The 17,484-nt window shown below is 41.6% G+C and overlaps 1 protein-coding gene across 1 annotated transcript; it reads right to left on the bottom strand.

Moving 5' to 3' along the window:
* Window positions 1-2,097: 2,097 nt before the first annotated feature.
* On the bottom strand, window positions 2,098-10,194 carry LOC115207125 (uncharacterized). The gene is made up of 5 exons (XM_029774114.1): window positions 10,008-10,194; window positions 4,845-5,038; window positions 3,401-4,189; window positions 2,787-2,847; window positions 2,098-2,512 (listed from the first exon to the last, which is right to left on the bottom strand). Exons 2-5 carry the CDS (start codon window positions 5,020-5,022, stop codon window positions 2,353-2,355), a joined length of 1,188 nt encoding a protein of 395 aa, XP_029629974.1. The 5' UTR covers window positions 5,023-5,038; window positions 10,008-10,194; the 3' UTR covers window positions 2,098-2,352.
* Window positions 10,195-17,484: the final 7,290 nt, after the last annotated feature.

The raw sequence follows: 17,484 nt of genomic DNA, 5'->3' as shown, positions 1-17,484 counted from the left end.
ATCTTTTGCCAGATCTAATGTGTTATATTCTCCTACATTACTTTTACATTTTCACAAACTTCAAGTGTTTCCTTTCAAATGGTATCAAGAATATGTATATCCTTGCTTCAGGTCCTGAGCTACAGGCAGTTAGATATGGGTATATCATTTTAGGCGAAAATTGAAAAAAATAATCCAATCCTTAATTAAGGCTACAGAGTGTTCAGAACAAACAGAAATGTAAATTGTGGACTTGCAACACATTTCCCTGGTTCACAGCAAACCGGGAACATTCCCAGGACATTAAATAACATTCCCATTAAGTTTTAGTTAGGGTTTTATCTAACATTAGGATGATAACATCCCAAAAACATTTAAATAATGTTTTTGATGAACAATTACAGTTTATTATTTTCAGAAAATGTTTTAAATGAAATATCCTTAGAATGTTCTAACATTCACTCAAATGTTGTACACAACATCTGTAAAAAAAGACCACAGAAAATTCCCCTAATGCTCTTATTTCGTTTCCAGGTAATGTAATAAGAAACTGTGTTCTGGGAACGTTCTTTCACCACCAGGCAAATGTTTTATACAAACATTGTATTATCATCAGCACAACTGGACCGTGTTGTGTTATTATAACTTTTAGGGCAACCTAGTGAATGTTCTGGGAACGTTCACAGAACAAATTTTGGTTTGATGGTTAACTGTCATTTTTGTCATGTCATTGCAGTTGCTCCCATTCTCCAGCACCCCAGCCCCAGCACTCAGTGGCTTTCTTCAGTATGCTTCTTAAGAGGCTGTACTGTAGTCAGTGGGATTTATAAGTAATCAGAGGTAGAATGGCCACAGCGAAATTCTGGCAAATGAGAGATGGGCTGGTCCTTCTTTAGCCCAGTGGGCCTGTCTAAATTGGGGGTTTTGTGCAGAATTAACATTATTTGGCTAATATTGGGCTGATTTCTGCTCCCAGTCAGTTTGATGAATAATCAAGTTATGCAATGTGTACAGATTACTTTGTTAATCATGTTTTCAAAATGACAAAATTGTGATTAGAGGAACCACAAGATATTATTTGAATCAGTGCACAGGCTATATTTTTTGGATATACCAAGTTTGCTTAGGTATGTTTGTCATTTTTGTTATTGTTGTTACCCCCATTTTTTTTATTTCAAAGCTCCAAACATCCACTGACCCAAGGCCCATGACATGTTCTGTTAATACCCACTGGGCACACACTAGCTGAATCAACGTTGTTTCCACATAATTTCAACGACATTACATTGAACCAACGTGGGATAGACGTTGAATCAGTGATTTAAAGTACTTCTTAAGTCATTTTTTAGGGTATCTGTACTTTACTGTACTATTATTATATTTTTGACTACTTTTACTTCACTAAAGAAACTAATGCGCTCTTTAGTCCATACATTTTCCCTTAAACCCAAAAGTACATTTTGAATGCTTAGCAGGACAGGAAAATTGTCAAGTTCACACACTTATCAAGAGAACATCCCTGGTCATCTCTACTGCCTCTGATCTGCCAGACTCACTAAACACACATGCTTCATTTGTAAATGATGTCTAAATGTTGGAGTGTGCCGCTGGCTATCTGTTAAAAAGATATTTAAAAAAATGAAAATGGTGCCCTCTGGTGTGCTTAATATAAGGAATTTGGAATGATTTATACTTTTACTTTTGATAGTTAAGTATATTTTAGCAATTACATTTACTTTGGATACTTAAGTATATTTAAAACCAAATACTTTTAGACTTTTACACAAGTAGTATTTTATTGGGTGACTTTCACATTGACTTGAGTCATTTTCTATTAAGGTATCTTTACTTTTAGTCTAGTATGACAATTGGGTACTTATTCCACCACGTCGTTGAATTGATGTCTGTACCCAGTTGGTAGCTTCTATTCTACATATCTCATTTCATACCATGATCATCGCTCCAAATAATGACAACTTAATAATACACGTTGGGTTTCATTTCTTTGAGATTAAAATGGAATGCTTAATTTAATAAAATTGTATTTATTTAATACACACAAGCAATGTACAGACATTCAGATATTGGCATATAGGAAATAATACACTGGAAACCAAAAGTCTTTATGATCATTTTATGTATTTTTGTTTTTCAGAGAAGGAAATGTTACCAAGCAACAAAGGAGACATTTTCAACAAAATGGCATCTGTTCAATTTAACTTCCTTACTGGTAGTAGTTGGACAGTTGGAGGAGAGAGGGAGAATGGGATACTGTTGCCTAATGTCTCTCGGAGGCACTTGTTGGTCCAAGGTATAACGGGCTCAAATCCTTCCTAGCATGCCATCTAGAGGTGATGGAAAGTAGCATATTTGCTAAGTGGCTGTTATAGCAGAAGATAAGAGTTCAGAGAAAGAAGGAAAATGCCCTGTTGTTGTTTGCAAAGTACTCATAGTACTGTTAAGTGGTTGGTCACACTCAAAGTACTCAGAGGCTTGCAGCTTGGCGCATTTCCATGGGAACCTCAGAGCCTTCCTGGAATACACAAATGAAAATGGTGATTATTATTTTCTTATTGTATATTCTTGCTTTAAAGTTGTACAACGGCTTAAAAGTAACCATTTATGTTATTGCATTTTGAATGTCAAATTTCTATTGAATAAGATTGCAGTAATTAAGGCCCAAACCACACCTCTTTTGTGCTGTCAGGGGGCTGCTTCACTCTAATTCATGTTTTATGGATCAAGATCAGTGTGGTATCAATGTCATTGTCATCACTATTCACTAGTATTGGCAGTTGTTAACTTACATCCAGGCATGAGACTTCACAAAGCAGGCAATGTCATCACGGATGTCATCGTCAACGAAGGCTGGAAGGGCAGAAACAGTCATACAGTCAGTACAGTTCCCGTCAATTACCTAAGGCCTTTGTGTGCACGTTGCAGGTATTTTAGCCCTGCACCATAAAATGGTTCGCTAATGTAGGACTAAACAGAGTGAGTGTGATTACAGAGAAGTGAGGTTGATTTACGAAACCCACTAGTTCTATTCTCTTGTCTTTGTTCATGACAAAAGAACAATCCATCCGTTTGTTAGTTCATTCATTCATTCGCGCAGGACAAGGTTGGTCCCAAGGCTGGTGTTTAAGCCAGACTTTAGGTCCAAACTGCAGATAACTGGACCAACCAAGTCACAGTGAGAGCAGGAAGGGAATTGAGAGAGATGATATATTTGGAGGTTTTAAAACAACAGTACCTGGAGGTGTGTTGTTGAACACCAAAGTAAGGGTTTGACATGATCAAAAGCCTGACATTTATTATTTCATCCATTTTTTCATACATACATGTACTGTACATACATACATGCAGTCATTTGTTGACATTCTGCTAAACAGGTTGAGGACGGAAAGATGTTTGTACTCACAGCTGCACTCTGTCTTACAGAGATTGAGAGAGCGAGTGGTGTTGGAGGAGACGCAGGCGAGGCGATTGCTCAGCTGGAAGAGACCAAAAAAGCTGAAGGACAGGGTCTTGATTGGCTTGAATGGCTTGCGCATCGGCTTACATGGCGGTGGCATGCGGCTGTGTCCGCGACCTCTGAACTGCTTTGGGATGTGTCTCTTCCTCCTGTTCCCCTTTCTCTCATTCAGTTCCTCTCCTTCTTGCTCGTCCAGCTCCGCCTCTAACTCTTCCAGGTCCTCCTCGTCCAGCTCATCCTCGTCAACCTTGTCTTCATCACCCTCGTCCTCATAGCCGCCAAACTCTTCCTCCTCAGCCGCTTTGCTTTCTTGCGCCTCAACTTTGTCATGTTCTTCCTCATCACCAGTGGACTCCTCGGCCTCACGCTTGTTCCTTCCTCTCGCGGGACTCCCTGGTCTTGGTCTCAGTCTCTTCCCCTCAGGCCTCCCTGATCTTGGGCTCCCTCCCTCTGTTTGCCCAGTAGGTTTTGGTTGCATTCCACCGGGCTTTCCTGTACATCTTGGGCTCATTCCCCCAGGCTTCCCATTAGGTCTAGGCTTGTCCTCTTCTCCCTCAGAATTGACTCCATCTTCCTTTGACTCAACATCTCTACCTGGACGTTTGCGCCCAAACATTCTCACAGGTCTCCTGCTGATGGGGCGCCTTTTGGGTTTATGCAGGATAGGTTTGCGCAGGACAAGGTTGGTCACAAGGCTAGTGTTTAAGCCAGACTTTAGGTCCAAACTGCAGATAACTGGACCAAGTGAGAGCAGGAAGGGAATAGAGAGAGATTATATATTTGGAGGTTTTAAAACAACAGTACCTGGAGGTGTGTTGTTGAACACCAAAGTAAGGGTTTGACATGATCAAAAGCCCGACATGATCCTCAGGGTGCCATCATTAAAGGGGAAGTTCAGTATTTTACAACTTGATGTTAGATGGTTCCTCACCCTGAAAGTAGTCTATAAAATAAACTGAAATCCATGTTGTTTTTTCTCTTTAAACAGCCACTACAAACTTCAGCTAACCTTAGGCACCACTAGCTAGGGGCAACCGTGCAATGTTTTTTTTAATGGCTAAATCACCTTTAATGAACTTTAATCAAATATTGAGTTTATTTCACTTGATTTGGTTATTGAATTTTGTAAATTGCCCCTATCATTCCAATTGATTTTAGCTGAAATTCACTGAAGTTTGTTGTGGCTCTTTAAAGAAAAAATCTCCAGGTCCATATACTACTAGGTTGACGACCCCTTTAACATTAAGTTGTAAAATATTGAACTTCCCCTTTAACTAAATTTGAGGCGTTGTTCAGTGACATTGGTGTTTTTTGCTATCTCACACCACCTTCAAGTAATCTCTCGAAACTCACAGAAATACAATAGGCCTACATAGAATTCACAACCCACTTTTGGCCAAGACGTCGTCCAGTTCGACACCCTTTGCTGCATTTTTCTCATTCATATTGAATTGGTCAGCAGCCTCTGCCAGTTTGTTCTTCAGCTCACATTTGGAGAGCAGCAGCCCCTCAGACAGGCTGGGAACCAGGGTTGCAACAGCCAACACCACCAGCAGCTCCAGCTTCATGTTGTCTCTGGATGATCTGTTTAGAATGTATGGAAATATATAGGATAACAAAATACATGATTATCCTACAAAGAGAAGCTGTAAGGCTATTCTACACAAAGGGCACAATTGAAGAGTTTAATTCCAAAACGCTATACTATCAGGAATCAAGGTAAGACCCAGATGCAGACCGTGTCGAAGTAACAATGTTTATTACAGCAACAGCGGAAAAGGAACAGGACGGCAGGCAAGCTCAGGGTCACCTCAGGCAGAGGTCTATAATCCAGAGGTGGGGCAAAGGTACAGGACGGCAGGCAGTCTCAGGGTCAGGGGCAGGCAGAGTGGTCAGGTGGGTGGGTACAGGGTCAGGACAGGCAAGGGTCAAAACCCAGGAGGATGAGAAAAGAGAGACTGGGGAAAGCAGGAGCTGACACAAAAACACTGGTTGGCTTGACAAACAAGGCGAACTGGCAACAGACAAATAGAGAACACTTGATTGGAGTCCACCTGTGGTAAATTCAATTGACTGGACATGATTTGGAAAGGCACACACCTGTCTATATAAGGTCTCACAGTTGAAAGTCATGTCAGAGCAAAAACCCAACCATGAGGTTGAAGGAATTGTCCGAAAGAGCTCCGAGACAGGATTGTGTCGAGCCACAGATCTGGGGAAGGGTACCAAAAAATGTCTGCAGCATTGAAGGTCCCCAAGAACACAGTGGCCTCCATCATTCTTAAATCAAAAAAAGTTTGGAACCACCAAGACTCTTCCTAGAGCTGGCCGCCTGGCCAAACTGAGCAATCGGAGTAAAAGGGCCTTGGTCAGGGATGTGACCAATAACCTGTTGGTCACTCATACAGAGCCCCAGAGTTCCTCTGTGGAGATGGGAGAACCTTAGAGAAGGACAACCATCTCTGCAGCACACCATCAATCAGGCCTTCATTGAGAGTGGCCAGGCGGAAGCCACTCCTCAGTAAAAGGCACACGACAGCCCGCTTGAAGTTTGCCAAAAAGCACCTAAAGGACTCTCAGACCATGAGAAACAAGATTATCTGGTGTGATGAAACCAAGATTGAACTTTTTGGCCTGAATGCCAAGCGTCACGTCTGGAGGAGACCAGGCACTGCTCATCACCTGGCCAATACCATCCCTACGGTGAAGCTCGTGGTGGAAGCATCATGCTGTGGGGATGTTTTTCAGCGGCAGGGACTGGTGGACCAGTCAGGATCGAGGGAAAGATGAACAGAGCAAAGTACAGAGAGATCCTTAATGAAAACCTGCTCCAGAGTGCTTAGGACCTCAGACTGGGGTGAAGGTTCACCTTCCAACAGGACAAGGACCCTAAGCACACAGCCAAAACAAGGTGGCTCCAGGACAAGTCTCTGAATGTCCTTGAGTGGCCGAGCCAGAGCCCAGACTTGAACTCGATCGAACATCTCTGGAGAGACCTGTAAATAGCTGTTCAGTGACGCTCCCCATCCAGTCTGATAGAGCTTGGGAGGATCTGCAGAGAAGAATGGGAAAAACTCCCCAAATACAGGTGTGCCAAGCTTGTAGCATCATACCCAAGAAGACTCAAGGCTGTAATTGCTGCCAAAGGTGCTTCAACAAAGTACTGAGTAAAATGGTCTGAATACTTATGTAAATGTGATATTCCAGTTTAAAAAAATATTAATTTGCAACAATTTATATAAACCTGTTTTGCTTTGTCATTAAAGTAAGGCTGTAATGTAACAAAATGTGGACAAAGTCAAGGGGTCTGAATACTTTCCGAATGCACTGTATACAGCAATTCTTCACATTTGTGTTTTTTCATCAGAAATGATTGCTTACAGTATATCCATTTTCTGAAATGTTGGTAAATTAGCTTTTATTGTTTAAAGAACTTATGAAAGAGATGGATGGGTTTTTTCATCATCTAATCATGGCATGGTGCTTCTAAAATTATCTGCCGAAATTGTTGCAACCCCTATTACTAACCTGTTCAACCTCTTTCGTATCGTCTGAGATTCCTAAAGATTGGAAAGCTGCCACAATCATCCCCCTCTTCAAAGGGGGAGACACTCTAGACCCAAACTGCTACAGACCTATATCTATCCTACCCTGCCTTTCTAAGGTCTTAGAAAGCCAAATTAACAAACAGATCACCGACCATTTCGAATCCCACCGTACCTTCTCCGCTATGCAATCTGGTTTCAGAGCTGGTCATGGGTGCACCTCAGCCACGCTCAAGGTCCTAAACGATATCATAACCGCCATCAGTAAGAGACATTATATTTCAGCCGTATTCATCGACCTAGTGTAACCGATATGAAATGGCTAGCTAGTTAGCGGGGTGCGCGCTAATAGCGTTTCAATCGGTGACGTCACTCGCTCTGAGACCTAGTTGTTCCTCTTGCTTTGCAAGGGCCGCCCGCGGCTCTTGTGGAGCGATGGGTAACAATGCTTTGAGGGTGTTTGTTGTCGATGTGTGCAGATGGTCCCTGGTTCGAGCCCAGGTAGGGGCGAGGAGAGGGACGGAAGCTATACTGTTACACTGGCCAAGGCTTTCGACTCTGTCAATCACCACATTCTTATCGGCAGACTCAACAGCCTTGGTTTCCCAAATGACTGCCTCGCCTGGTTCACCAACTTCTTCTCTGATAGAGTTTAACGTGTCAAATCGGAGGGCCTGTTGTCCGGACCTCTGGCAGTCTCTATGGGGGTGCCTCAGGGTTCAATTCTTGGGCCAACTCTCTTCTCTGTATACATCAATGATGTTGCTCTTGCTGCTGGTGATTCTCTGATACACCACTACGCAGACGATACCATTCTGTATACTTCTGGTCCTTCTTTGGGCACTGTGTTAACTAACCTCCAGACGAGCTTCAATGCCATACAACTCTCCTTCCGTGGCCTCCAACTTCTCTTAAATGCAAGTAAAACTAAATGCATGCTCTTCAACCGATCGCTGCCCGCACCTGCCCGCCTGTCCAGCATCACTACTCTGGACGGTTCTGACTTAGAATATGTGGACAACTCCAAATAGCTAGGTGTCTGGTTAGAGTGTAAACTCTCCTTCCAGACTCACATTAAGCATCTCCAATCCAAAATTAAATCTAGAATCGACTTCCTATTTCGCAACAAAGCATCCTTCACTCATGCTGTCAAACATACCCTCGTAAAACTGACCATCCTACCGATCCTCGACTTCGGCGATGTCATTTACAAAATAGCCTCCAACACTCTACTCAACAAATTGGATGCAGTCTATCACAGGGCCATCCGTTTTGTCACCAAAGCCCCATATACTACCCACCACTGCGACCTGTACGCTCTCATTGGCTGGCCCCCGCTTCATACTCGTCGCCAAACCCACTGGCTCCAGGTCATCTACAAATCTTTGCTAGGTAAAGCCCCGCCTTATCTCAGCTCACTGGTCACCATAGCAGCACCCACCCGTAGCACGCGCTCCAGCAGGTATATCTCACTGGTCACCCCCAAAGCCAATTTCTCCTTTGGCCGCCTTTCCTTCCAGTTCTCTGCTGCCAATGACTGGAACGAACAGCAAAAATCACTGAAGCCTCATATCTCCCTCACTATCTTTAAGCACCAGCTGTTAGAGCAGCTCACAGATCACTGCACCTGTACATAGCCCATCTGTAAATAGCCCATCCAACTACCTCATCCCCATACTGTATTTATTTATTTATCTCGCTCCTTTGTACCCCAGTATCTCTACTTGCACATTCATCTTCTGCACATTTATCACTCCAGTGTTTAATTGGTATATTGTAATTACTTCAACACCATGGCCTATTTATTGCCTTACCTCCCTTATCCTACCTCATTTGCACACACTGTATATAGACTTTTTCTACTGTATTATTGACTATGTTTGTTTATTTCATGTGTAACTCTGTGTTGTTGTATGTGTCGAACTGCTTTGCTTTATCTTGGCCAGGTCGCAGTTGTAAATGAGAACTTGTTCTCAACTAGCCTACCTGGATAAATAAAGGTGAAATAAATACATTTAAAAATGACAGACGTGTATTTGTTTGAAATCTATCACTTGATGGTTTAATTTCAGAGAGACAAATAATCATGTTTGTTGCAAAACACTATATATCCTTCTCACTCTCAGAGGAATAAGTAGCACTGCTGGGTTTTACACAGTCAAATGCGATAAATAACTACATGTTTAATAAAGAACTGTACAAATTATACATTTGTGACGTCAATATATAAACCAAATTAATCAATACAGTAATATGAGATCTGTATGTAAAATATTTACATTTGACATTTTAGTCATTTAGCAGATGTCCTTATCCAGATAGACTTACAGTTAGTGCGTTCATCTTAAAATAACTAGGTGAGACAACCACATATCACAGTCAAATATACAGGATACGGACATTCCATTCCAGCTAAACAACATATAGCATTTTGCATCAAAACCCATTTTAATACACATCTAAAATCAATTAATAAAAAATCTGAAAACAGTAATATTTTACACACCTGAAGGTACCTAAAGAATATCATTTTGGAATGAAACTCTTCAATTCAAGTTCATGCGAGGCTTTACATTATTGTTGTAGGCAAAAAAGATGAAACCTGAGCAGGTAATTTAAAGATTTTTCAACCAACACTCTCATGTATGTCTTAAAATGTATTGTCAAGTGTACGTATAGCGTATTCCCCATAACCAAAATATTTCAAAGCTATCACCGCGAGGGACGAATAAACATCAACTTTTTTATTTATTCTTGTATTTAAATATAAAAAATATATACAATTCTAAAATGTATATTTATTTATATATTTACATTTGTATATTTCTGAGCTAGCAAATTGGGGATGTTGTGAGACCTCAATTATCAAAACACTCATTTTCTCAAAGTACATCACATTTCTCAGAAGTACCTCTACGACCATAACATTTACTTTTCACTGAACATTCAACATACAATAATTCAACACAGGTCAAAACAATCAATCCGTTAAATAGAAATGTCCTTACCAGTCGTTCAGATCAGGTAAGCGATGAACAGTGTTCAGTGTAAAATAGCACAGCTGATCAAGCTGTGCCTACTCCTGTGTCTGACAGACAACACATCATGGTTTTTATACGGGAAGGATGGGTAGCCGGACGGGTAGCCAGGTGTGCCAATTCTTCACATTTTGTTCTCAGGCCATTGGGTGGTAACCCATCACGTCAGCAAAATAAATGGAAAGTACAGTATGTACACAGACACTGTAGATCTTAATTGCAAAGGTGGGAGTGAAGCTTAGGTGTTAAAGGGCAAGTCTGCGTTAGCATAATGTAGCATGAGAACAATGATATGAAGATGACACAAAATCTAACCATCACTTTAAACCAGGATTGGGCAATCTGGTCACCTGCCAGGGCTGGTGTCGGTGCAGGTTTTTGTTACAGCCAAGCCGTAATGGGCTACACCTGACAGGATTCTTATCTAAAGGACCTCAGTGGCAGTCATAATTGACTCCTCGTTTTATCATCACTATCATCTGTGTTTGTGGTTTAGGTTACTAACACTTTGGTCCATCCAAGACCAACTGTGACCTGTGGACTTCACTTTATCCCAAAATCAAACATTCCACAAACACATGATCCCATGATATTACTGTGTATTACCCAACTGAACACAATGAACACAATGAAAACACATGTTTGCAAGGTGTACCATATTATGCATACATGGTACTACTATGATTATTATTATTTGACCATGCTGGTCATTTATGAACATTTGAACATCTTGGCCATGTGCTGTTATAATCTCCACCCGGCACAGCCAGAAGAGGACTGGCCACCCCTCATAGCCTGGTACCTCTCTAGGTTTCTTCCTAGGTTTTGGCCTTTCTAGGGAGTTTTTCCTAGCCACCGTGCTTCTACACTTGCATTGCTTGCTGTTTGGGGTTTTAGGCTGGGTTTCTGTACAGCACTTTGAGATATCAGCTGATGTAAGAAGGGCTATATAAATACATTTGATTTGATTTGATTCGGTTGACCGGTTAGCTGGCATTTCTTTTTTAGTCACTGTGATCACCTGATTATGTCAATTACTGTGGGTGTCGAAATGAGAACTCAAGACTGAAGCTATAACAATGTGTAATATGAGCCCCATCCTGCCTACCATTTAACTCACAATACCTTGAATGGAAACCATAACCAATCAAGCAAGAACTTAAGATGCCATCATGTTTTCTTTGTCTTTCTTTGTGTTTTCTGAACAAAGTGTTCAGAAATGTGGTTCTGTACTCAATAACCAAACACTATGTCCCCCTACACACTCAGGTTGTACAAATGATGTATAACTCACTTGAGACAACGGTTGTGTAAACATTTGTGTGCAGACAAACTCTCCGTTGTATCACAAATGTGTTGTACTGTCTCAAATGTGTTGTACAATCTATGTGTACACTGCCTATTTCTCAGACAATCCAGGCCCATGTCTTCCTATCAGGTTCACTGGGTTTGCGTATTGTCCCGAGCTGTTCAGAAAATGTGGGTACTGTCGCTTGGTAAAAGCACATACAGTTGAAGTCGGAAGTTTACATACACCTTAGCCAACTACATTTAAACTCAGTCTTTCACAATTCCTGACATTTAATCCTAGTAAAAATTCCCTGTCTTAGGTCAGTTAGGATCACCACTTTATTTTAAGAATGTGAAATGTCAGAATAATAGTGGAGAGAATGATTTATTTCAGCTTTTATTTCTTTCATCACATTCCCAGTGGGTCAGAAGTTTACATACACTCAATTAGTATTTGGTAGCATTGCATTTACATTGTTTAACTTGGGTCAAAAGTTTCAGGTAGCCTTCCACAAGCTTCCCACAATAAGTTGGGTGAATTTTGTCCCTTTCCTCCTACGGTCTTTGTCCCCATGTGCAGTTGCAAACTGTAGTCTGGCTTTTTTATGGCGGTTTTGGAGCAGTGGCTTCTTCCTTTCTGAGCGGCCTTTCAGGTTATGTCGATATAGGACTTGTTTTACTGTGGATATAGATACTTTTCTACCTGTTTCCTCCAGGATCTTCACAAGGTCATTTGCTGTTGTTCTGGGATTGATTTGCACTTTTTGCACCAAAGTACGTTCATCACTAGGAGACAGAACACGTCTCCTTCGTGAGCGGTATGATGGCTGTGTGGTCCCATGGTGTTTATACTTGCGTACAATTGTTTGTACAGATGAACGTCATACAGGCATTTGGAAATTGAACCAGACTTGTGGAGGTCTACAATTGTTTTTCTGAGGTCTTGGCTGATTTCTTTTGATTTTCCAATGATGTCAAGCAAAAAGGCACTGAGTTTGAAGTTAGGCCTTGAAATACATCCACAGGTACACCTCCAATTGACTCAAATGATGTCAATTAGCCTATCAGAAGCTTCTAAAGCCATGACATCATTTTCTGGAATTTTCCAAGCTGTTTAAAGGCACAGTCAACTTAGTGTATGTAAACTTCTGACCCACTGGAATTGGGATACAGTGAATTAAATAAAATATAAGTGAAATAATCTGTCTGTAAACAATTGTTGGAAAAATTACTTGCGTCATGCACAAATTAGATGTCCTGACCAACTAGCCAAAACTATAGTTTGTTAAAACAAGACATTTGTGGAGTGGTTGAAAAACGAGTTTTAACGACTCTAACCTAAGTGTATGTACACTTCCGACTTCAACTGTATGTCATGTTTGCTTGTTGAACAGGTTCTGTGTCATTTTAGTAAGTTTAAGTCTTTGTTCTTACTCCTTTTTTAATTATTTTTTAAGTGCCAAACATTCAGTGGCCCAAGGGCCATGACATTCTACTTCCTTATAGTTTAGATCTCTTGTTTCACACCAGAATCATCCCTCCTAATAATGATTGTTGCCCTAAACGAGTACCTGAAGAAACTTTGCAACGACAGGAATGTTTCCTTTTTGTGACAACTTTGATTTGCACTTTTTAAAGAGATGGGATTCACCCTAACCGCAGGGGTTCCAGGAGTATTTCCGGCAACATTGTAAACGGTTTTAGAGACTGACAGACAGGGTCTGGTAGTGATCCAAGCAAAGAGGCAGAATAAGCAACAGAGGACTTGGAAACCATATCAACTCCCATAGAAATGACTCTATGGTTTTTGTGAGTAAACTAAATTATCTTCCTCTAAATCTGCCTTCTACTGAGTTTATAAAAACTGTCATCTCCTACCATTCTGATAGATTGGAGACTTTCAGAAAATGTGGTTGTAACATTATTCATTTATTTGTTATTCCATTGGTTACCTCGAGACTGATGCCCCAGGGGCAGAGTGGCCCAAACATTGAATATGGCGCTTTTAAATGTTAGAGCAATCACTAGAAAACCATTTTCGTCAATGACCTCATTACTGAGTGCAAAGTTCATTGCATGTTTCTCACTGAAACATGTCTGTCTTCAGATTGTTGTGCTGCCCTTATTGAAGCCTCCACCCGGACGACAGCTTTTCATACTGTATCAGAAAAGGGAAAAAGGGTGGGGAGACAGCCTCTTATTTTACTAATGTTCTCAGCTGTAAGGACATTTCTTTGGCGACTTTGAGTCTTTTGAGTATCATGCTATACTGTTTAAAAAATGTAATCTACATAATCCCGCAAATGAATTATTTATCATGAGAGGGCCATAAACAATAACAAGTAATGCTGCATACTCCAACAGCGGTTAAAATCTCACTTTTCTGGTAAAAAATAATTAAATTGCTGAGGTGTAGTCACTTTGAGGACACAAGCTCAAATACACAGTACAAATATGATAAAAATATGAAAATCTGAAAGATTTGATAGGATGTATTTCCTATTCAACAAAACTGAATAACGCATGAAATGACTTGAATGCTTTCTAAATATAGTATAATCAAATTCTTAAATAATTAACTATACAATTCCACCTTCCTTAAAAGTGTAAAATACATATTTGTATGTTTAGTGTTAGAGAAAATGTGCATATTTTCTGAAGCTCTCTTGATCAAAACACCTGCCCCCATCGCTGTGAACGTCTCACAGAGCTCTAGCTTGGCTTCATGAACCTTTCATCTCATATTAATCTTGTCCATCTACGACAAACAGAAAGTGTTTTAGATTCATGGCTATAAATTAATCTCTGAATGTCCTACAGTGATTAAACCACTCTCTCCTGCTGTGCTATTATGTAAGTATGGCAGGCATGTGCTTTGTCAGTGGCTGTGATATACAGTAGGGTTCAGCCAGGAGTTGATGGACAGTCATAAGAGCGAATTAAATGGTAGGAGGGACATCCCAGCTTCAAGTGGTTTCAGATTAGAAGTGGTTTCCGAATAGAATGGCACCGGAGGGGATGGCTGACGTTTTACGTGCTCCAAGCCAACTGTGCTATTTAGTTTTTTTTGCGTTGTTTGTAACATATTTTTTTAACTTATTTTGTACGTAATGTTGCTGCTACCTTCTCTTATGACTGAAAGGAACTTCTGGACATCAGAACAGCGATTATTCACCTCGAACTGGAAGAACATTTTTTTCTTTAACGAGTACGATATGAAGGATATTCTGCTTTCTCGAGAACGGCCCAAATCCCCGTCATTTGCGTGAAGAAAAGACAGAGAAAAAGGGGGCGGAGGTCGGGCTGCCTTCTGAGAATTTGTAGGTGAGTGAGTAACCCCCACTGCCATCCATTATATTGGCGAACGTGCAATCATTGGAAAATAAAATGGATGATCTACGATCAAGATTATCCTACCAACGGGACATTAAAAACTGTAAAACCCAGACGCGAGCTGGCCAGTGACGCGAGCCTACCAGACGAGCTAAATGCCTTTTATGCTCGCTTCGAGGCAAGCAACACTGAAGCATGTATGAGAGCAACAGCTGTTCTGAACGACTCTGTGATAATGCTCTCGGTAGCCGATTAGAGCAAGACCTTTAAACAGGTCAACATTCATAAAGCCGCGGGGCCAGATGGATTACCAGGATGTGTACTCAAAGCATGTGTGGACCAACTGGCAAGTGTCTTCACTGACATTTTCAACCTCTCTCTGACCGAGTCTGTAATACCTACATGTTTCAAGCAGACCACCAGAGTCCCTGTGCCCAAGGAAGCGAAAGTAACCTGCCTAAATGATTACCACCCCTTGGCACTCATGTCGGTAGCCATGAAGTGCTTTGGAAGGCTGGTCATGGCTCACATCAACAGCATCCTCCCGGATACACTAGACCCAGTCTAATTCGCATACCGCCACAACAGATCCACAGATGACGCAATCTCAATTGCACTCCACACTGCTCTTTCCCACCTGGACAAAAGGAACACCTATGTGAGAATGCTGTTCATTGACTACAGCTCAGCGTTCAACACCATAGTGCCCACAAAGCTCATCACTAAGCTAAGGACCCTGAGACTAAACACCTCTCTCTGCAACTGGATCCTGGACATCCGGACGGGCCGCCCCCAGGTGGTAAGGGTAGGCAACAACACGTCTGCCATGCTGATCCTCAACACTGGGGCCCCTCAGGGGTGTGTGCTTAGTCCCCTCCAGTACTCCCTGTTCACCCATGACTGTGTGGCCAAACACGACTCCAACACCATCATTAAGTTTGCTGACAACACAACAGTGATCACCGACAACGATGAGACAGCCTATAGGGAGGAGGTCAGAGACCTGGCAGTGTGGTGCCAGGACAACAACCTCTCCCTCAATGTGAGCAAGACAAAGGAGCTGATCGTGGACTACAGGTGTTCACATCACCAACGAACTATCATGGTCCAAACACACCAAGACAGTCCTGAAGAGGGCACAACAACATATTTTCCCCCTCAGGAGACTGAAAAGATTTGGCATGGGTCCTCAGATCCTCAAAAAGTTCTACAGCTGCACCATCGATAGCATCCTGACCGGTTGCATCACCGCCTGGTATGGCAACTGCTCGGCATCTGACCGTATGACGCTACAGAGGGTAGTGATTACGGCCCAGTACATCACTGGGGCCAAGCTTCCTGCTATCCAGGACCTATATACTAGGCAGTGTCAGAAGAAAGCCCAAAAAATTGTCAAAGACCCCAGTCACCCAAGTCATAGACTGTTTTCTCTGCTACCGCACAGCAAGTGGTACCGGATCGCCAAGTCTAGGACCAAAAGGCTCCAAGCCATGAGACTGCTGAACAATTAATCAAATGGCCACCGGATTATTTACAATGACACCCCCCCCCACTTCACCCCTACCTACATGTACAAATTAGCTCGACTAACCTGTACTCCCGCACATTGACTCGGTGCCGGTACCCCCTGTATATAGCCTCATTATTGGGTACCCCCTGTATATAGCCTCATTATTGTTATTTTATTGTGTTACTTTTTATTATGTTTTACTTTAGTTTATTTGGTAAATATTTTCTTAACTCTTTCTTGAACTGCACTGTTCATTAAGGGCTTGTAAGTAAGCATTTCACGTTAAGGTCTACATTTGGTGTATTCGGGCGCATGTGACAAATAAAGTTTAATTTGATTTCCCATCCTACGTCACACAGGCTCAGAAGAAGCACGGAGAGGCAAGCCATTTCAATCTACGGCGTCCAAAGATCGATCTATAAGCAAAAATGTTGGTCAGAACCGGTACCGGAACCATGCAGGTCCCCTAAACATGGGACTTTACATCTAAGAGGTTTTAATGTCAGCCACCAGTGCTGGCTATAACCCTGTGTAGGCCAACAAAGCACTGCCCCACTTTCTTTACGGATTTCTCTGAACTATTGTCTAATGTCCTTGAGAACTATGATAAAATCATCATGTTGGGTGATTTTCATTTTCATGTTGACAAAGAGACTGATTCCAAAGCCATTGGTTTTATTAATCTTTTGAGTTCTTTGGACTTTATCCAACATGTTACTGGGCCCACCCATAACCGCAGCCATACTCAGGACCTGGACATTACCAAGGGGCTTTCTACTGACATATCTTCTATTGTAGATGTTATTCCACAAGGTTCGATTTTGGGTCCATTACTGTTCAGTTTATATAAGTTATCCCTTGGCAGCGTTATCAGAAAGCACAGCATTGGTTTTCACTGCTATGCAGACTCTAAACATTTTTACATTTCTATGTCACTAGAGAATGTTAGCTCCACGGATAAATTATTAGACTGTATTTGTGATTTAAATACTTGGATGGCTAGAACTTCCTCCAGCTAAATAATGACAAGACTGGGGTGCTTATTGTTGGAGTCAAAGCACACAGAGAGACTCTGGCTGCACATTTTAATTCACGGGCAATAAAGATAAAACACCAGGTAAAAACCCTAGGTGTCATTTTAGATTCTGAACTCAATTTCGAATCAAACATTAAGAATGTGACCAAAATAGCTTTTTTACCACCTGATGAACATTGCCAAGCTGCGGCCATTTCTCTCTCGGGCTGATACAGAGAAACTCATCCATGCTTTTATCACAAGTAAGCTTGACTACTGTAATGCTCTCCTGTCTGACC

The sequence above is a fragment of the Salmo trutta genome, chromosome 14 (genome assembly GCF_901001165.1).
Source record: "Salmo trutta chromosome 14, fSalTru1.1, whole genome shotgun sequence".
In the NCBI taxonomy this organism is placed as follows: Eukaryota; Metazoa; Chordata; class Actinopteri; order Salmoniformes; family Salmonidae; genus Salmo; species Salmo trutta.
The sequence above is the reverse complement of the archived record's forward strand: the minus strand, read 5'-3'. Positions and strand labels throughout refer to the sequence as shown.